The 22,649-nt window shown below is 42.8% G+C and overlaps 1 protein-coding gene across 1 annotated transcript in view; it reads left to right on the top strand.

The window, feature by feature from the left end:
* LOC136051199 (mothers against decapentaplegic homolog 2-like) overlaps positions 1-22,649 on the top strand; it is a 167,348-nt gene that overhangs the window by 99,265 nt on the left and 45,434 nt on the right. Inside the window, exons 3-7 of the mRNA XM_065740534.1 lie at positions 76-269; positions 1,539-1,673; positions 7,818-7,892; positions 8,362-8,415; positions 8,967-9,179. Of these exons, the coding sequence (XP_065596606.1) occupies positions 76-269; positions 1,539-1,673; positions 7,818-7,892; positions 8,362-8,415; positions 8,967-9,179 (671 nt within the window). The remainder of the gene's footprint in view (positions 1-75; positions 270-1,538; positions 1,674-7,817; positions 7,893-8,361; positions 8,416-8,966; positions 9,180-22,649) is intronic.

Raw genomic sequence — 22,649 nt, 5'->3', positions numbered from 1 at the left:
TGTTTACACTGTTGATTGAATGATTACAAGACAATGTGCAGTCTGTAAATACCTCTCAACATCTTTCCCATGTAGATCTCTCGATGGCCGACTACAGGTATCACATCGTAAAGGACTACCACATGTCATCTACTGTCGTCTGTGGCGCTGGCCGGATCTTCACAGCCACCATGAACTTAAAGCAATTGAAAACTGTGAATATGCATTTAGTCTTAAAAAGGATGAAGTATGTGTAAACCCATACCACTACCAGAGAGTGGAGACACCAGGTAGGAAGGCTGCTTCTCACTTTATAGCACCATCTGTGTATAAATGAATTGTGAATGCCCCCTCCCTGGAGGCATTCAAGGCCAGGCTAGATGGGGCTTTGAGCAACCTGATCTAGAGGGAGGTATCCCTGCCTATAGCAGGGGGGTTGGAACTATATTATTTTAAAGGTCCCTTCCAACCCAAACCATTCTATGATTCTATGAAGGACATGGTTCAGTGGGGGTGAGTTGGGGTTGGACTTGAGGTCTTGGAGGTCTTTTTCAACCTTCACAATTCTGTGTTTCTACATACTTGTTCAGTGTATTGTTTCAAATGAAAAAATATATATCAGGATGATGTGTTCTCTTGCCAAAACTGCAAGATGATTAAGGATGCAGGTTTGGAGAATGCCATCTGCTGAAAGTTTTTAATAGGAAAAATACTGAAACATCTTTACCAATGTGTTGAATACCCCAATAATGCTTCCGGTAGTGCTAACAATTTCCAGCTGGCTAAGGATGGTCCAGCATGAAAATGAGGATAGAATGACTTAACTGTGCTAAGACGGAATAGTCATGTTCAAGAGGAATCTGCTTGTTCTGGTAATTCATAAAATCATAGAATCATAGAATGTCCTGGGTTGAAAAGGACCTCAAAGATCATCTAGTTTCAACCCCTCTGCCATGGACAGGGTCACCAACCACTAGACCAGGCTGCACAGAGCAACATCTAGCCTTGACTTGAATGCCTCCAGTGATGGGTCATCTACAACCTCTGTGGGAAACCTGTTCCAGTGCGTCACCACCCTCTGAGTGAAAAACTCCCTCCTAACATCTAACCTAAATCTCCCCTGTCTTAGTTTAAAACCATTTCCCCTTGTCCTATCACTATCAACCCATGTAAATGGTCATTCTCCCTCCTGTTTTTATGCTCCCTTCGAGTACTGGAAGCCCACAATGAGGTCTCCCTGGAGCCTTCTCCAAGCTGAACAAGCCTAGTTCCTTCAACCTTTCTTCATAGGAGAGGTGCTCCAGCCCTCTGATTATCTTAGTGGCCTTCCTCTGGACCCATTCCAAGAGCTCTGCATCTTTCTTGTGCTGGGGGCCCTAGGCCTGGACACAGTATTCCAGATGGGGCCTCACAAGAGCTGAGTAGAGGGGGACAATCACCTCTAGCAGTACTGAGACACCTGAAGAAGTTGTTAGATGGTTTAGATTTGTTTTTCCTTTTAGTTCATAGAGGTGTGAGTTTGGAGAGTTCTACTAATACTTTGACTTCTGCTTTTCCAGTCTTGCCTCCTGTACTAGTGCCACGGCACACTGAGATCCTAACAGAGCTTCCTCCTCTTGATGACTACACCCATTCAATTCCTGAGAACACTAACTTTCCAGCTGGAATTGAACCACAGAGCAATTACATACCAGGTATTTTCTTACCTCTCAACATGAAGAGTACTGTTGCAAACTAGGTTTGCAGCATTTGTCCAAGGTTAACCCAGAGTGACGTGGGGAAGCATACACATATTCAATGTGAACAAGCTTCGTTTATTGTTGGTTACATATCTGCTTATATAGTTATTCGGTTGCTAAGATTAGGTGTACAGCACACAATCTTTTAGCTACGTGATTGATTAAAAGAAGCTTACATAAAGGCTATAGTGATTAATAACCACACGGTTTACACATGGTTTAGTAATCTCCATAACATCCAAATTCCTTCGATTAGGTTTCTATAACATTCAGTTCTCTCACAACATTCAGTTCTTCAGATAACGTCTAGTTCTATTGAAACCAGATCCAGTCGTTTTGGTCCAGTCGTCTTGGTTTCTGTTATTAAGTATGGTTTCCCGTAAACTTTGCACGCAACATTGCTCCATATCTTAAAACCATTATTCTTACCCAGGCTCCATATCCTAAGACCATTATTCTTACCCAGATTTATTACATCCCTGACATTTCCCCTGTTTTTCTTTTAAAGTAATATAGTCATGTCCTCCCTGTTCTATCAGCCAATTTTGGAAAATATCAGCTGAGGTAGCCAGGTTTACTTTAGGCGTAGCAAGTCGCATAGTACAGCTTACTACTAAGCGAGCTATGATTATAATTAAAATAATAATTAACACCCATTTTATTCCTTCCTTCAACAAATCATAGAGCCAGGATGAAAGGCCTGGGAAAATTGATCGAAACCATTCGTCAATTGGGTTATGATCTTTGGTTACCTGACTTGTGTGATTGAGCAACCAGTGGATCTGATTTTGAATAGACTGACTATTATCTGACAGGTTAAAACAACACATACCCTCAAAATCTTTACACCCATGCCCCTGTGCTAGTAATAAGAAATCAATGGCAGCGCGATTTTGCAGTACAGCGTGTCTCAAGCTATTCATATCTTCCAACATTTCTTCAAGAATTAATGATGTAATATTACTTTGTTTAACAGTCCAACAAGCTAGTCTCTCGATTTGGGTTAAGGCTTGGGCTGCCGCTACACCTGGAACCAGGAAAGAGGCGAAGACATTTGCTGTTGTTGTCCATAATTTTATCTCGTCCGAGCACTCGGTTGTCAGTGCTGAAGCGGCTCTCCGATGTCGATGACCAGTGCTATTGGTTAGCCGTTTCCCGAGCGACATACAACCGTAGCATGAGTATTTGACCAACAGTTATTACACCATACATCTGACTTACAGTCTTTACGAAAATAGCCATTTCGTCCACACTTAAGGCAACGTTGAGGGCGCGGGGTTGTAGACGCTGCTTTACTCTCAGCTTGCTGCAGCAGCGGTCCAAAGGCAGCAAACACCCGATCCTGGACTCCAGCCAGCTTCTCACCTATATCCTGAACAATAGAGCTTAACATTGCTTGAGTGGGGGTAGGCACTCGGCTCATACGTTCTAACATTTCTTCAACAGTGGCATTTAAAGGGAGAGTGGCAAGAACTGCTTTTGTTGCTTGATTACTATTTTCTAACAGACACTGGCGTAACAAAGATTGTTTCATCCAATCAGGTACATCTGCATGTGACAACGCTTCAGTTATCTTATCAACAAAGTTAGGAAAAGATTCTTCCCGACCTTGTTTAATTGACAAATAAGATGGAGTAGGTTTCGAAGATCGAACCATATTATACGCATCTCGCGCTAGATTCATACTTTCCATACAGATTTCTGGCCCCATTTGAACCTGCATCTCTGGTCTAGAGAACATATTACTACCCGTCAATTGGTCAGCTGTCACTTGGTACAATGGATCATGCATATCCCGTGGCGCGTTAGCACTCAATTCACATAAGCGGCGCCAATGGGATTGCCACATCATTTGTTCTGACGGCTTCATAATCATTCTAATAATTGTTTTTATATCCTCTGGAACAAGCACACTGCTAGACCATATATAAGTTAATAATTGACGAGCCGGTTCACTATGTAACCCATGTTCTGACACTGTAGAATGCAATTGAAATAGCATTTTCCAACCAAGAGGAACATGAACCCCTTGAGCTCCACCATCTGCTGTGGGCTCGTACCGAATGGGAAAAGCCTGACCAATTATTTCAGCCACGTCAGAGTGACCTTGCTCCACAGCTTGCTGAGCAATTTCTGCCCAGTGAGGTCGCGCAAGGGAACCTACAGTGGGTCCACTTTTACGCGCTCTGCCGCCCAAAAGCGACGGTGGAGGAGGTAATGGCGGTGGTGGTGGCGGTGGGAGATCCCCGTTTCCCTCCTCTGAGGGAAACAGATCAGGTTCTGCCTCCGGGTCCTCAGCTGTTGGTGCAGTAGGCAGCACCGCTGATACCCGTACAGGGACAGGGATCCCTAGGGACGGCTGAGGGGGATCTTCAATTCGACCAGTCGCAGTGGCAGCTCCGCCATGCAACTGAGCAGCTGCTTGCCCTGCTACCTCCTGCTCAATCTTATGCCGCTTTATACAATTAATAATCTCCCTCCAAGGCTTCATCAGCTTTTTCGCCTCCTTTCTGTCATCAATAACATGATCCCACAGCACGTCACCTAAGGTACGCCACTGATCGATATTAAACAATGTCCCTGCGTGCAAGAAAACTCCCACTGTCCGCCCATAATCCAAAATATTTGGCACTGCTTTAAGGGTGCCAGCACTAATTCCCCGCTTTTCTAAAAAGCATGATAAAAGATTTTGGGCTACCTCTCGCTCCATCCGTTCTGTTCCGCAGGAACAAAGGTACTCTGAGGAGGAGAAATTGCGCTGGCCAGTCGCTTAGCCCCTGGATCCCGTGCCGGTCTCGCTATGCGGTCAACCGAAGCTACGCTGCTTTTCCGCTTTTCGCAGCTGTGCCGGTACCGCTGTGCGGTCAACCGGTCCTACGTAGCTTCTCTGCTGCAAAGCAGCAGAGGCTTTGGTCCAAAACCTACGCACTCAGGGTCCCTGTTCGGGCGCCAGATGTTGCAAACTAGGTTTGCAGCATTTGTCCAAGGTTAACCCAGAGTGACGTGGGGAAGCATACACATATTCAATGTGAACAAGCTTCGTTTATTGTTGGTTACATATCTGCTTATATAGTTATTCGGTTGCTAAGATTAGGTGTACAGCACACAATCTTTTAGCTACGTGATTGATTAAAAGAAGCTTACATAAAGGCTATAGTGATTAATAACCACACGGTTTACACATGGTTTAGTAATCTCCATAACATCCAAATTCCTTCGATTAGGTTTCTATAACATTCAGTTCTCTCACAACATTCAGTTCTTCAGATAACGTCTAGTTCTATTGAAACCAGATCCAGTCGTTTTGGTCCAGTCGTCTTGGTTTCTGTTATTAAGTATGGTTTCCCGTAAACTTTGCACGCAACATTGCTCCATATCTTAAAACCATTATTCTTACCCAGGCTCCATATCCTAAGACCATTATTCTTACCCAGATTTATTACATCCCTGACAGAGTACACTTAATGCTGCAATGGAGCAAAGATGGTAATTTCATTCTCCTGCGTGATCAAATGAATTGAATGATGTTTCAATAAATTAATTCTTATTGATTTCCTCTATTAATTCCAATGGAACACCTGAAAACAACAGTGTCTTCAAATTTTTTTGTTCTGTAGCTCATAATTGATTGAGATTTGTTTTGTGTATTTGTAACTACAGTGTACATACAGTTTTATTGTTAGTATTCACTATAACCATATTGAATTAATAAAGAGTTCTCCTTCTCTTTGCTTCTTCCCCACACAAATAAATAAATAAATAAATAGAAATAAATCAAGACTGACCTACAACAGTGCATACATAAGGAATGTGAAATGAATGACCTTTGTTTCCTGTCCCAATTTCATGTTTCCTATCACTTCAGGAAGTTGCCTGGAATATAAAACTGAGCCATGTTTTTCATAAATGTTTAAGGCAACTATGTTACAGCACCCAAGGACTTCAAATAAGCTGAGAATTCAGTTCCTGATTCTAGAGGAATGACTGCGTTGAAACTCAAACATGTGCAATGTACAAATTGCATCTACATGTCTTATGCAGGATATTGTTTGTATTTCCTTTAAATGTATCTGAAAATTGAATTGGCACCAAGAAAATTTCATTGAATTTGTTTAATTAATACAGAATTTGTTACCATATAAGGAGATTGGAACTAGATGATCTTAAGGTCCCTTCCAAACTAAGCCATTCTATGATTCCATGACAAGATCTTTAAAGAGATATTTAATATGCTTGAACTTGATGTTGCTTCTTCACTTACATATACTTTTTTGACTCTATCTGAGGGCTTTTGATGGTGTTTGTGGACAGCTTACTGCAAAAGCACCATTTGGAAATCCAGGAAACAAGCTCAAGGAGCTCTAGGTAGCTATTTACAAGAAGCCCACTCAAGGTGATTGCAGGCATTCATATGATTTACACATTTACGCAGCTCACCACACCTTGCCTCCTTTTTGCCACTGACACCCTGCTCTTGTATTCAAGAATCATATCTAAATCTCACTTTGGCATTAATAGCTAATCTTTACTATTTAGATAGGTTCTGATAAGCCTTGTGTGTCTGACAGCCTGCTTCAGCAAATTGTTTTCTGTAGCAGGCCAGACTACAACTGTGGTACTATTGGTCTACAAAGTATTGGCTTGCTTGGTCTACAAAGAGATTGATTTCACCTACTGTCTATGTTTGCTGGGCAGGTGGTGATTGGGTAAGTGCAGTATAAGTCTTCAGGGCCTTTCCAAGTTTGGGATGTGTCGAGCTGTTTCGTCCAGACTTCTGACTAGGAATTGTTAATGTTGCATTTAAACATTTATTTCCAGCTGTGCTGTTGCTCACCTCTAACCCTAAAATAGTATTAATAGATGGAGGGAGTCTGTGTCCAGACAGCTAGATATGGAACATAACCTGTGCTGGAAACAGGAGTTGTGGGTTGGATTGGAAATGGCTATTGACCTTGACCATGTCTGTGGGCTTAACTATATATCAAATGACCAAAAGATGAGTGGAATCCAGTTTATCACAACAAATTCTATAAAAATGTTCAAAAGAAGTGTGATTTTCATCATTGTATTCTTACTAGTAAAGATTTCCCTCGATTTTCCTTTTAAGTTCTCACTTGAATTTTGCCATATCTATATTTAGTGTACTGGTTTTATATAGTGAACCAAAGTTGTAGTTCTCTTAGTTCACTTTTATTTAATCCACTGATTTAATCAAATTTCCACTTGCTGACTTCCTTCTGATGTTACTCTACATCTGTAAATCTCCAACATGATAAAGACACAATTTGATTTTAATACTGAAGCAGAAGGCTTTACCTTTGTTTCTGCTGTTTGATAATATGTAATTAAATGTTTAATCTCTTAGATGTTTCAGAGACAATTCTAAGGTGATTGTAGAGAACAGTTGGCTTTGACCACTTTCACTAAAGAGACTGACATTTTGTCTTTAATAAGTAGGAAGAGACACTTGCCCAGTGTCCCATCTTTAAAGAAAGCCAGTGATAAGAATAGATGTTCTTAATAGCACTTGAGACTTATCATAACAAGTAGAGCTTGTGTATCATAACTCATTAGATAATACCCTTATTGTTAATGAGTGAAAGCAACTGCTAGGTGCTGAAGAAAAATGGATATGGTGACTGAACTGAAAATTAACTTGTAAATCTCACAATTTGTAAGATGTGGGAAGGTGTCTGATCTGATGGTTATACTGCATGATGACAGCTCCTATTTTTTTGTACAGTCACCAGATGGTTTTTTCATTTGTAATTCTACTAAATGTGAAAGCTGTTGAACACAATTGCAAAATTGTTAGTTGTCATAATGGAAGTATCTTTGTTACATGGAACAAGCAAGGATTGTCCATTAATTATATAACACGTGAGCAACTGACAGGTACACAGGGATGATGCATTTTACATCAACAGGAAGATAATGAGTTGGAGCTTCTACTGGAAGGAAATCCAGTTAAATGAAATTCTAATTTGGTGTTCAGATATCACGCAGCACTTGCGAGGACTTAAGAACTAAACCCCAAATGCTAAATCTTACAAGTTTCTCATCTGTTTAAACAGTAAATAGATATTTTTTGTTTGACAGAAACACCACCTCCAGGATATATCAGTGAAGATGGAGAAACAAGTGACCAGCAGTTGAACCAAAGCATGGATACAGGTAACATTTCATTTTTCAGCACTTTGAAGACTTGGGATTGCTCATTGTGATCCCTTTACATATAGTGGCATGTCTTTAGCCCAAGTGATAACAGCATCAGCCCTCTGTACAACCTGTTGTGTTGCATTTCAAATTAATTCTTGTTAGGAAGGCTCTGTTGAAGGACCTTCTCACTGGAGAAGTATATAAAAAAATTTTCACAGACTGCACATGAAGAAAGCTCTGCCAAATGCTCCACTGAGATGTGACTAGGCTCTTTACGAGGAGAGAGAGGTTCCCAGAAGTCTGGAAAATTAAATGTGAATTCTGAATAAAGATGAGACATGTTAGAAAACTTGTTCTAGGTTTTCTGAGATTTCTTAGTCCAAAAAACGTTAAGATGAAGCTAGTACCTAAAATAACAGTCATATCTATCTGTCTGAAATAACAAGAATCGTTTGCTCTGAACCAATATGTGTTGCTCCAACAGGATCTCCAGCAGAGCTGTCTCCCAGTACTCTCTCCCCAGTTAATCACAGCCTGGGTAAGCTGGAAACACTTTTGTTTTGGTGTGTGAGTACTCCTCTTTATGGATACAATTACACTAAAAATAAAACTATAACTTAGAAAAGTCTGGATTGGCTTCCAGATGATAAGCATCATAGAGCTGGGTTAATAACTAGCTAACAACTACCCTATTTCTGCAACTGAATTTCTAGCAAAGAGTAAAACCTCTGAGTGGTTCAGTTGAATCTCTTCTTTAACATTACCAAAGTATTTTCAAGTTACAGAAAGGCAACAGAAGTGTCTCAATGTCTGGAACTCACAGCAGCCTAATCATTTCATTAAGTAAAATGAAAGTACTGAAATATTCAAGCTGTGCTCATTTTAGATCACCTCCTCTCTTCCCTTGTATGAAAAACTGAATTTCATTCTTTTTGCTGAGGTAGGTAAAAACAACAGCAAGCAGAACTGTAATATGCATAGCTTGAGGAGACAAGAGCTGTTATTTCTGGAAGAGAAGAAAAGCAGGGCAGATAGGGTCATTTCAGTCTCAAATTCTGTGCTACTCTTAATTTTGTTTATTTTTTTCAGACTTGCAGCCAGTCACTTATTCGGAACCTGCGTTCTGGTGTTCAATAGCGTATTATGAGTTGAACCAAAGAGTGGGAGAAACCTTCCATGCATCACAGCCTTCCCTGACTGTAGATGGCTTCACAGATCCATCTAATTCAGAACGGTTTTGTCTAGGTCTGCTTTCCAATGTCAACAGAAATGCAACGGTGGAAATGACTAGGCGACACATAGGTAAGTAAATGATCTTTTCACTATTTTAACAGTTCAGCCTAGCCATGAAATAATTTCTGTAGTGGTCCAGGTAGGAAGAACAGATCTATTTTAGGATCATTTCACCCTTATGCATCCAGCCTCCAAACTTCTCTCTTGAGGCCCAATCACAACATAATCAAGAGTTTTACCTCAGTAGTTATGGAATACCATTTTCCACATTGCAGCCTCTTCTTCAATAAATACTACTGTCATGGTTTTATGATTTTTGGTATTGGTATTCCACATCATAACATCATGTAGTACATTGAGAATTAAAGAGTTAATGCTCCAGCTCCGTGGATCATCGATAGTTCCGGGTATAACTGTCTCAGAAGAGAAGAACTACATTCCCCAGAGGACTTTGCGTTGCTTTGTATTTTTATGTTTTTCTGCTCAGAGGGAAAGATAAAAACTGTTTGTGTGTCATGAGCCACCCTCTTTCCATTCAGAGTAAGTCAGCAGCGGGTGCTCGCTGCCATCTCGCCTTCAGCGTATAGCGTAAGGCCTTTGGTTTATCAGACACTCTCTCTTGCTCATTTTATTTGATTTATTAGCTTTAATTCCAATTATATTGTATTATATTGTGTTATTTTGCTTTCCGATATGTTATTTAGTAAATTAGCTTTCCTCCTCAGATTGTTGCCGCTGTTTTGTTTCTAGGCCCATCTCCCTTTTTCCCTTTTCCCTTTCCCCCTTCCCCTTTCTCAGGGCGTGGGTCCGTGATTCCCCCACAGCAATTGTCACGGAACTGGGCCGAACCAGCCCATAAACTGATGACAACTATATAATTTCTGTTGGATTCTTTTATTTAGCAGTGTTCACTATGTTTTTTATTTTTTATTTTTTTACTGATACACCTTGAGTAAAATCTTCTGATTTCCTCCACTCCAAATCAGAAAATTTATGTAATAAAAACATAGATTTGGAGAAGCCTGTGATGATCAGTTGTGGGGAAAAGCAAGCATGTAAGGTATTCTCCCTTTTTTTAGAGAGAAGCTGACATTTAATAAGAAAAAAGGGTTTTGAGAAAAAAAGGAGAATAGAAAAGATGACCATCAAAAGAGCTGTTAATTATAAACAGATTTTGGGGAAAATCAATTGCATAGTCCTCTTGCTTGTGCCAGAAATAACTCTCATAGATTTTTTTCCACTCTGAAACAGAACAAGATCACAATTCAAAACTGAACAGTAGGATTTCTGAAACATTGCTTCACAGCAACAGATCTAAACAAAGTCCCATTATATTTTTTGTCAAAGTGGTACAGAAAAAGGGGGATGCAGTAGGTTGGGAAATGGTGTTGGTGCATGCAAGAAGAGAGTGTGCAAGTGATAATTGCTATAGGTTTTTTTTTTTTTTTTTAACATCATCTTAACAAGTGCCATGACACATACAACACTTAAGATTGGAACATTTTTACTCTGCTGAAACTAATCTCTTTATTTCAATTGTGATACTCATGGAATCATAGAAAGGTTTGGGTTGGAAGGGGCCTTTAAGATGATTTAGTTCCAAGTCCCCTGCTATAGGCAAAGATGCCTCTAGACCAGGTTGCTCAAAGCCCCATTGAGCCAGGTCTTGAACACTTCCAGGGAGGGGTGTCACGGTGTTATCCGTGACAGTGACACAAGGGAAATGGAGAAGGGAGAGAGAGAGAAAAAAAAACTGTGCGTCAGTGGCCACGTGGCTGCCCGAGCAGAGCCTGTGCTCCAGGGGGGGGAACGGAGGAAATAGATGGGTCTACAAAAAAAAACAACTGAACAATTTGAGAAGGAATGGTAACTTTACTAAATATAATAAAATTGAACAGTTTAGAGAGACAAAGTTTACAAACCAAAACAGAGAGCTTACGTTAGGGAAGAAGCACACATGCTGAATCTCCAAGGCAGCCGAGAGAGTGGGCCTGGCATCTGGTGTGGAGCTCCGCCCCTCTGCTGCTCCCCAACAGCATTAATTCCTTAACTGCCTGCATGATGTTCTGATGTGGAATACTGGTATCAAAACCACAATATTCCACCCCTTATTCCACATCATGCTTAACACATATCTATATAGAACCAAAACAGTAATGACATGAAATACATACAAACATATCTACACATACATATACATGGAATCACAGACTGCACTCCCCCAGCATCAAATTCCCTTGTGGTACACACTGGACATCCCCATTTTTTTCCATCACCCACAAGGTGCACCCAGGTCCCTGTGCAAAAACGGTTCCATGTAGGGATTTGCCCTTTCCAGAGGCTGGAAGGGCCCACACCGCTTTTCCCAACATGCTCCTTATGTGCACCACAGGGACCTTATCACCCTCTATGGTCTGTAGAGAGCTGGACTGTGTAGGACCCTCTCAGTTGACTGATCCCCTAGTGTTGACCAACCAGGTGGCTTCTGCCAGATGCTTCTCCCAATATTAAATGTCCCACCACCCATAGCTTTCAACATGGTTTTTAACAACCTGTTGTAGCGCTCGATCTTACCAGCAGCTGGTGCATGGTAGGGGATATGGTAGATCCATTCAATGCCATGTTCTTTGGCCCAGATATCCACAAGAGAATTTTTGAAATGAGTCCCATTATCGGACTCAATTCTTTCTGGAGTACCATGTCGCCATAAGACTTGTTTCTCGAGACCTAAGACTGTGTTTTGGGCGGTAGCATGGGGTAATGCGTATGTCTCAAGCCACCCAGTGGTCGCCTCCACCATGGTGAGCACATAACTCTTACCGTCGCGAGTTTGTGGCATGGTGATATCATCAGCCTGCCATGCCTCCCCATATTTATACTTTTCCCATCGCCCTTCCTGCCAGAGAGGTTTCATCCTCTTGGCCTGCTTAATTATGGCACATGTGTCACAGTCATGGATAACCTGTGCAATGGCATCCATAGTTAAGCCCATCCCTCGGTCTCTAGCCCACTTATAGGTCGCATTCCTTCCTTGATGGCCTGAGGTCTCATGGGCCCATCGAGCTAAAAATAATTCACCCTTGTGTTGCCAGTCCAAGTCTATCTGAGCCACCTCAATTTTAGCAGCTCAATCTACCTGATGTTTATTTTTCTGTTCTTCAGTAGCTCAATTCTTGAGCACATGAGCATCTACGTGACGCAACTTTACAACCAATTTTTTTGTTTAGGCAGCAATGTCTTTCCACAGTTCAGCAGCCCAAATAGGTTTACCCCTCCGTTGCCAGTTGTTTTGTTCCCACTGCTGTAACCACCCCCATAAAGCATTTGCCACCATCCATGAGTCAGCATAAAGATAAAGCACTGGCCACATCTCCCATTTAGCAATATCTAAGGCCAGTTGGACAGCCTTATTCTCTGCAAATTGACTTGATTCTCCTTTTCCTTCAATGGCCTCTGCAACTCGTCGTGTGGGGCTCCACACAGCAGATTTCCATCTGCGATACTTCCCCACAATACAACATGATCCGTCTGCAAACAGGGCAAATTTCTTTTCATTTTCTGGTAATTCATTGTATGGTGGGGCCTCTTTAGCATGTGATACCTCTTCCGCTGGTGACACTCCAAACTTTTTACCTTCAGGCCAGTCCATGATCACTTCTAGGATTCCTGGACGACTGAGGTTCCCCATTCAAGCTCACTGTGTAATGAGCACAACCCACTTACTCCAAATAGCATAAGTAGCACGATGGATAGAGAGAACCTTTCCCTTAAACATTCAGTTCAGCACTGGCAGTCAGCATGCTAGAAGGAGCTCCATTTCAGTACCGATTAGTTCAGAAGCAGCCTGAACCCCCTCATACACAGGTATGATCTTCTTCTCAGTTGGAGTGTAGCGCTCTTCAGACCCCCTGTACGCTCAACTCCAGAATCCAAGGGGTCAGTCTCAGGTCTCTCCTGTGGCTCTTTGCCACAGACTCCAAGTGGGATCTTCCTTTCCAGCAGCAGTGTAGAGGATGTTCTTTACATCCTATCCTGTCCATACTGGCCCCAGGGCCACAGCACAGGCTATTTCCAATTTAATTTGCTCAAAAGCTTGCTGCTGCTCAGGACCCCAAGCAAAATGGTACTTATTCCATGTTACCTCATAAAGAGGACTTACAATGAGGCTGTAGTTTAGAATATGCATTTTCCAAAAGTCAGCTACGCCCAGAAAAGGTTGAGTTTCTTCTTTGCTAGTGGGTGGAGACATGGCAGTGATTTTGTTAATCATATATCCACTGGGACATTGCTGCGGATATCAGGGTCCGAGTGGATTGCTCTCGGGCGGGGAGCACGACAGGACTCAATACATGAATGATCAGGCTTCAGTTTATTACCCGGACAGCCTTATTCTTATAGTGTTTAAGACAGGGGCGTACAGAGAATAGCACACAATCATTGGCTGAGAGCCTCAGAGAAAAATGACTTTTAGCAATTCCCAACAATTAACAGCAGTGAGAAACCATCCTGAGGGAGGTAACTCTTGATATCATCCTAATCCTAAAAAACCCAAACAGGAATGCGTCGGCGGCGGGTGTGAAAGGCAGTGCTGGCAGGGCGTCCCCTGTTCAAAGTGCACTTTTCCTCTCCCACTCGCCACAGACCATCTCCTGCTTTTACTTTTCTCAAGGTTCAAACAGTGTATTTTCCTTTGAGCACGGTATCCATTTCATACGTAGAAACTAAATTTCCTGTGCGGGTCCTTTCACATTGCTTCACAGGAGGATCTGGATTATGCTCTCTCCATCCTTGAAAACTTCCTCTACTGCATTGCCCCATACAATGATATCATCAATATAATGCAGATTCTTGGGAGCACCACCCTGCTCCAGTGCATTTTGGATCAACCTGTGGCATATGGTTGGGCTGTGTTTCCATTCCTGAGGCAAACGGTTCCAGGTACCGTCAGCCTTAATTCTACACTGGCTTTACACACCAGCCATATGGGGCTGTTAAAAGGTGAATGATTTTTGCTGATCACTTCCTGGCTCTCTAGCTGACAAATCAAGTTATGAATGGGGAGCAAGGAATCCCTGTTAGTGCGGTACTGCTTTCTGTGCACCATTTTAGTAGTAATTGGTATCTGTTGCTTCTCCACTCATAGCAACTCCACATCAGACAGATCTTCCAACAGGCCAGACAAAACAGACACAGCTGCTTAATGTTACCTGTGTCCGCAGCAGCCATTCCAAAAGCCCATTGATACCCCTTGGGATCCTTAAAATACCCACTTCTGAGATAACCTGTACCGAGTATGCATGGAGCCCCTGGGCCAGTCACAATAGGATGTTTTTGCCAGTCTTTACCAGTGAGGCTTATTTCAGCCTCCATCACAGTCAATTCTTGACTCTAGTCACTCCATAAATTTACATCAGTTCTTTCCCTTCATGACTCGAGAGCATTAGAGTGCACTGTGAGAAAGTAGACCTGGGAGCATGGTGAATCTAAATTTACAGAAAAGAACAACAAAAGAAGGGACCTCCAACAAGAGACCTATCCTTACTAGCAGTCAGCCTTTAACTGAGGTCTAATTCACTCTAAATGAGGTGAATTGTCTTCACTTGTGCTTCCAGGGCTGACCAGGTCTTTTCTGCATGTGCTCAATCAATGGTTCAGGCTGTGGGGCTCAGCAGTCCCCACATACTCCACCCGTTCACAGCGTGAACCACTGATTGAGCCAACTGGAGGGTGAGCCTTTTCCAATACAGGGATCCAATGCATTGTTATGCTTATACAATTGCCCATCGCGATACAGGTTGACACAATGTAAGACAATTGATGTTCTTCTCTGTGTTGAGGTTCATGTTCTCTCATGGGCCAGTGCTCAATGGTGTTACTGGAGGGATGCAGTTGTTTGGTGCAGGTCCATCTTACGTTCCCTCAGTCCCACATATGTTGTAGTAGGCGTAGGCCATCACCAGGTGTCATGCTTGATCTCACAGTGACACTGGAGCACTTTTATGACATTTTGTTCCTTCTGGTGATCCTAGAGACTCAAAAGACTCACAGGCAGTAGTACAGATTTTTCAGAGGTATTAAGAGGGGGAGTTCTGCTCTGCCATAAGGACACAATGAGGGTTCCCATAGCGATGAAGACTGGAGTGTTGACCACAATGTCAGTAGACCATGTACTGATTACCAAAGAGACTACTGAGCCTCCCACCTCCAATCATCTCCCCCAAGGTGCAAGTAGGCCACACCACTTTGTTCCTACTTGCACCTTCCAGGGTCATTCTATTCTATGGGTACTGGGTTCTAGATTCTCAGGGGCAAGGAGCAGAAGGTTACTGTCATTGCCAATTTGGAGTCCTACCTGATTGTCAGTGCCCATAATTTGGATTCCAAGATGGGAGGCCCAAGTTATCTGAATCATCTTTAGGGTCTGCTATCCCTAGGTCTTTTGTTCAGGTCCTGCAGAGTTTCATGCAGTCTCTTTGTCCACCCCTTCAGGGACCCAGAGTCTATCTTAAGAGCATCCTTAAGGATTCCATTATAACGTTCAATGAGGTGCTTGCCCCCATCAGACTATATGGTAGATGAAATCACCATTCAATGTTGTCCTCTTCCACCCAGCATAGTACAACTGTGCTCGTGAATTGTGTACCCTGGTTTCTCTTGATGACCTGCAGAGTCCCATATGCTGCCATTAACTTGGTTAAAGCCTTGATGCAATGCTATAGGCTTGGGGCAGAATGGCTTGAAGAATGTAGAGAGGAAAAGGACCTGGGGGTGTTGGTTGATGCTCGGCTCAACATGAGCCGGCAGTGTGCCCAGGTGGCCAAGAAGGCCAACAGCATCCTGGCCTGTATTAGAAATAGTGTAGCCAGCAGGAGCAGGGAGGTGATCGTCCCCCTGTACTCAGCTCTGGTACGGCCGCACCTCGAGTACTGTGTTCAGTTTTGGGCCCCTCACTACAAGAAGGACATTGAGGCCCTGGAGCGTGTTCAGAGAAGGGCAACAAAACTGGTGAGGGGTCTGGAGCACAAGTCTTATGAGGAGCGGCTGAGGGAGCTGGGATTGTTTAGTCTGGAGAAGAGGAGGCTCAGAGGAGACCTTATTGCACTCTACCACTTCCTGAAGGGGGGTTGTGGTGAGGAGGGGGTGGGCCTCTTCTCCCTGATAAATAATGACAGGACGAGAGGGAATGGCCACAAGTTGCGCCGGGGAAGATTTAGATTAGACCTGAGGAAACATTTTTTCTCTGAAAGAGTGGTCAGGCACTGGAATGGCCTGCCTAGGGAGGTGGTTGAGGCACCATCCCTAGCGCTGTTCAAGAAGCGTTTAGATGAGGTGCTAAGGGATTTGATTTAGTAGTTGGGTAGGGATAGTGATAGGAGGATGGTTGGACTAGATGATCTTATAGGTCCTTTCCAACCTTATGAACTTATGAACTTATGATTTAAGTCTGTTTTGCTTTTGGCACTGAAGAAATTTGCATCAGTTCACTTGCCATGTCGATACAAGTTAATGCATATCTGGCCCCTCAGATCACGGGAGAGGGCTTATATAACCAACTTGCCATTTTTGGAGAGGGTTATGTCCTCTGCCAAGGTGGGCAGTTGTCTCTGGCAAATGTTTTGGTCTCATCCTCAAGCAAGCGTTGCAAACATGACATGCCTAGATGATATCTGACATCATTATGGGCAGCCCCCATGCTTTGGCTGCTGCCCATATTGTCTTCTGTCTGGCATGTCGCAGCTTCTGGTGTAGCCAGTGGGCGATGTTCTCAGAAGTAGAGTTCTCAGTCCACCATACTTAACCCAGTGTTTCAGCTTTGTAATTTCCTGCTGACTGCAAGGGGTGATGCCCAGAAACTTAGACACATACAGTTCTGTGTTTAACCACATTCCATATGTCTAACCACATCTCCTTGCCCCAGATCAGTTGGGTGTGGATGGTCTAATCTTGGGTGGCCCACTGTGTAATCCAAAGAGTGAGCCCCTGATACACAGCCCAACCATTTGTGCAGATGTTCAGTGCACTGCCACCAGGTTCCTTGGTAATAATTATCCACACAGCTCACGGTTCTGCCCATTGGCTACTTTGATCATCTCCCTCTTCAAACCATATGGTGTCGGTGGAGGGATGGTATGCCACTGCTTTCCATTTGCTCAGGTTGCCTTTGCTGGACCCATCTATATACCAGGCATCTTCAGGAATGGGATATTTCTCTTCCTGGATGGGGCTCTTTTCTGGTGGAGCAACCATCATCTCTTCTGGCATATCACTATGGTATGTCACTGTGCCAAGGACTTTATGAAGTTCTTCCTTCAACAGTGATGAAGATAGACTACTCCTCAGGCTGAGGTAGGCAACCCAATGTGCCACAGTCTAGGCTTGGGCCACTCTTGTCTTAGAAAGGTGGGTCAGATCTTTAACCCACCCCTGAATTGGCAAAGTGGTCTTGACTATGATTTCAGATGTTTGGGTTATTGGTTCTACCACCTGCAGTGTGGAGTAGGCAGCCAATAACTTTCTCATTAACTAAAATGTCATGGTTTTATGATTTTTGGTACTAGTATTCCACATCATAACATCATGTAGTGCATTTAGAGTTAAAGAGTTAATGCTCCAGCTCCATGGATCATCGATAGTTCCAGGTATACCTGTCTCAGAAGAGAAGAACTACATTCCCCAGAGGACTTTGTGATGCTTTGCGTTCTTACGTGTTTACGCTCAGAGGGAAAGATAAAAACTGTCTGTGGTCATGGGACACTGGCTCTTTCCTTTGGGATCGACTCAGCAGTGGGTGCTCGCTGCCGTCTCGCTTTCAGCGTTAGCATAAGGCCTTCGGTTTATTGGACACTCTCTCTTGCTCATTTATTTATTAGCTTTAATTCCAATTATATTGTATTATATTGTGTTATTTTGCTTTCCGATATGTTATTTAGTAAATTAGCTTTCCTCCTCAGATTGTTGCTGCTGTTTTCTTTCTAGGCCCATCTCCCTTTTCCTTTTCCCCCTTCCCCTTTCTCGGGGCATGGGTCCGTGGGTCCCCCGCACCAATCGTCACGGAACCGGGACGAACCTGTCCGTAAACCGTTGACACAATCATATTATAATTGTTTTTTTTGCTCCATACCAGACCTGAGACCAAAACCCAATCAGGGTTCAAACGAAACTCTGGCATTGCCATAGGCCCCAGACATAACCATCCAGAGTGACACAGATGTCCAGTTCAGCTGGGAGGTTAGAATCAAATATACCCAACTTCTGGGCTTGTTTAACAGTCAATTTTGTCTGTTGGAAAGCCTCGTGTTCCATTCTCCCCCAGTCCCATAGTTTGCCCTTTTATGCGAGTCTACATAATGGTCTTAGCACCTGCGCTAAATGAAGCATAAAGGAACACTAATATCCCAATATACCTAAGAATTCCTGCAACTGCTTTGATGTCATAGATAAGGTTCAGGCATTCCTGGTCCCTATTACTGCATTGGGTAGTACTTTGGTCTTTCCTGACTGAACTACTCCCAGGAATTTCACAGATATGCCTGGATCCTGCCCCTTCTGTGGGTTTATAGCCCATCTCTTTTCCTGCAGATAGGTCATCAGTTAATCTGCCACCCACCCTACTGCCTCCAGGGAGTCAGATGTATCATTATATTGATGCTCTCATGTTGACAAGTTGACATTATTAGGTTTTCCCCAGTCTGCTAGGTCACGCACCACTAGGTTATTACAGTATGTTAGTGAATGTACGTACCCCTGTGGCAGGACCTGAAAGGTCCACTGCCTGCCTCCCCATGTAAATGCAAACTGCTCCTGCAATTCATCAGCAATTGGAATACTGAAGAATTGCATTTGGAGGACACAATGGTAGGCTTTTATTTCCCTACTCAGTATGTCCATTAAGGAGGCAATATCAGGTACAGCTGCATGAATAGGCAATAAACAAACTTATTTAATTTTCTATAGTCTACCATCATTCTCCATGTGCTATCTGACTTCCGCACTGGCCATATGGGGAGGAATTACAAGGGCTATGTGCAGGTCTTATGATCCCAGTTTTTTCTAATTCCTGCACAGTACTGGATATTTCTTCTTGTCCCTCCAAGGAGTCTATACTGCTTTACATTAGTAATCCAGCACAGTTTTAGCAGGTGAATAGGCACATGCTTCATGTAGCCTCTCAATATCACCTGCACCACCCAGACGCTAATGCACTTTTCCCAAGTCTGAACTCTCCTATAGTCATTTGGAGAACCAGACCCCATAAAATGTCTTTGCCCAAGATAGGCCCTCTGGGTCTGAGGCAAAAGACATCTTATACTCCTGGGGCAGGAGATGCCTGACATCCAGCCTCAACCATGTCTGGTTAATAGGAATGGTCTGTTCTCCAAAGCTACTGATCATCACTTTGTCCCCATTAAACTTCGTTGTATCCCCATAAATAACTCATGTTTCCACATCTGTGTCAACCAATGCTATAACTCACCATTTATTTTCTGGGACCAAAAATTTGTCAGTTCAACATAGGGCTTCCAATCCTGTCTAGAGGCCCTAGTTACACAGGGAATAACATCCCCTATTATGCCATGAACTGGGCAATTGCCATATCTTTATCCTCAGGTGGCTCAGGTCACCTGAGAAGGCTTTTTCCTTTTACTGGGAACCAGGAAATCTTCCAGGTTCCATGTTACTGGTATTTTTTCAATAGCTCATGCCTGTCTTTTTAGAGTGATTTTTGAAATTTTTGATTGTTCTCTAATTGCCTCCATAGTTGGAGGAGGACACGATTGGGCTGGCAATTAATTTTAGAAAACCGAACCCACAGCCCAAATTAAACCACTAAACATTTGTTTTTGGGATACGCTTACAGGTCCCAATTGAGGAGTCTGTGGGGTGGGCCTACTAGTTTTAGTTACAGGGAGGACCTCAGCCCCTTCCAATATTCGAATACTGCACCTGGTCTGAAGGCACCCCGTTTCCCCCAAAACAGCCACCAGCTGAGTAGCCTGCTGGACAATGGCCTCCAAGGCCACCAGGGGGTTCAATATGGATACTAACATACCATAATATTGGGAGGGTGCCTGCTGTAAAGTTAAGCCCCTCATTCCAGCCAAAAATTTTTACTAAATCCAGGCTTTTGAAGGATTCCTCATATATTGCCTCTTTCATACTTAGTTCACGAAAATACATTTGGAGGTCCTCCGTGGAGGACTATAGGCCTGTGTGTATCAGGACATCAGCCTTATTAGGCCAAGTGATGCAGCACACCCCCATCAACCAATCCATTAGTGAATTGTTTTCTTCATTATGTTGCACAGTAGCATATAGCCTTTGTCTAAGGGCAGGGTGCAAGGTTATGGATGAGAGTTTGGAGACCTCTGGTCCATCGACCACAACACTCTCTGCTCCCATGTCCCACAAAGTAATCAAAAGGGTACACTTTCTCTTGGTTTCTGTTGAAATCATTGGACTAAGTCCATTAATTCAGATGGACTTAGGGTATAGGGCCAAACAGATACATGAAGATGTGTCACGCTCCAATATAAAGGAGGGAGACGAGGTTCTTTATATGTATATGTATACCCGAGGGCAAGATTAAGACACAACGGGTCAAATGTTAGCCCAACCAGTTTATTACAAATACTAGTTGCTTAGGGATATGGGGAAGGGAAGGTGTGCGATAGAAAAGAGATGAAAAGCAAGGAGACTTGGCAGAAAGCAAGAGAGATATAATCACCACCATGGATCCAGCGAGGTTCGTAGTAGGTCCGTTGATCTCAAAAACCTGTCTGGTCACCGCGGGGGATGGGAGATGGCAGCAAGCAGGCCTCAGGGTCCATCCCAAGTCTCTTCGGGAGCTCTCCTCAAAGATCTTTTCTTTGGGAGTTCTTCTCCAAAATCCTTAGTTCAGTTAAGGCCTTTTATCCCCCATTTCTCAGGAGTTTATTTGTGTGTGACATGTCTGGCCCAACAGATAAGCCAGCAGCGGATGTTGCCTTCATTGCCATGCAGGAGCATTGTCTTTGTGGTGGTAAGCTTCTCCAAGCTGTACTCCCACGGAAAAGACTATTTGCACCTATTCCTGCTTATCTTTACAACCATAAGCAGAGACAATGGCACCATAACACCCATCCAGATAACCAGCAGTTATCAGTCAGAGTCTTGTCACCAGAAAAGGCCTTATGAAGCAAACTTTGAGACAAAGGAAAACAGTTTATGTCTTTCACACCACCCGGTGGCTCAAAGATTGCTTGAAACTGATGCGCAAACATCTGTCCAAGGTGGTGAAGGAGAGGAAAAAAAAAAATAAAAAACAATCATAAGGGAAAAGAGGGGAGAAGGTAATGGGGAGTTAAATGTTACAAAATTGCTATAATAGATTTCTTGGACTTAGTTACAAATGTTACTCTTATCTATTGGTTTTGTCCATCATTAGTTGAAGCAGTTAAAATGTGCATTGAAGATACAACATGTTGAATAAGTTGAATAAAACAGGGAATCATGCAAAGAATAAACAGAAGCGTTGCAATCACACACAATAGATAAAATAGAATACATTTCACCCATGGCCACCCGGAGGCCAGGAAAAATAAGATCAGCATCTAGGCCTTTCCAGGTTTGGGCGGGAACATGGACAAATTGTTAAACAACTTTACCGTTATCATCAATTTTAGACAACAACTAGAGTTATTCACTTTGCCACAAACAACCTATTCCTTAACAACATACCAAGCACTAACTGGTTTTGCAATGCATTATCAGTACTTGCATTGGTGATTTTAATTCTCAGAATGCATATCTAGTGTAATTCAACAATACGTGGATTTGCCATGTAATGTTTTCAAAGATCATAGATGGAACAAACATGTTTTCTAATAGGCTGAGTGAAGGTATAACTTCACCACGCTGCAATACTGCATGTTGCTTCAAGGTTAAATATGAACCAAATTGTCATTTAAGCATCTCAAAAGCGATTGAAATGCTGAGAGAGATATATACTAGTTTGGCAAGTTCAAGTAATGTAATAGTCTATAGAACTTTCGCGGGATAGTGTTTAGCATATCCCATAATATAAAATATTAGAGAAACATACACAGAAACATCACAGAAACATACACCTTACTTACCAAAACATAAGCACTTTCCAACAACCATGTTTTGGATGGAACTCCTGGACTGGTGTTACAATAAACAACATAATGGGTTTCTTTTTGTGGCCACATCTGTCAGACATTAGATGGGTCTTTTGGTTCATTTCCAACTTTATTAGGAAGTTGAAAACACCATAGCAGAGTTACATGCAAATCATAATCAGTTTGATAAAAAGAGGTGGAAGAAGGGATCAAAAGGAATGGCATTACTGTGCAGGGAGTAGCCAGTAAGCCAGCAAAACCTGTGAAAACTCAAACCCAAGTGTGAAGTTTAACAGACCTAAAGACAGCACCCACACCCACAACAACCTGAAACACAATACTATGCAACCAAAATACACAATGTAATCAAGAGGTATATTCAGCGTTCTAGTATGATCAAATCTTCAGCATTTGTCCC

The sequence above is a fragment of the Cyrtonyx montezumae genome, unplaced genomic scaffold (assembly GCF_038088225.1).
Source record: "Cyrtonyx montezumae isolate F1298 unplaced genomic scaffold, pur_monq_1.0 scaffold_27, whole genome shotgun sequence".
In the NCBI taxonomy this organism is placed as follows: Eukaryota; Metazoa; Chordata; class Aves; order Galliformes; family Odontophoridae; genus Cyrtonyx; species Cyrtonyx montezumae.
Note: the sequence above shows the minus strand (reverse complement) of the source record. Positions and strands in the feature narration are given on the sequence as shown.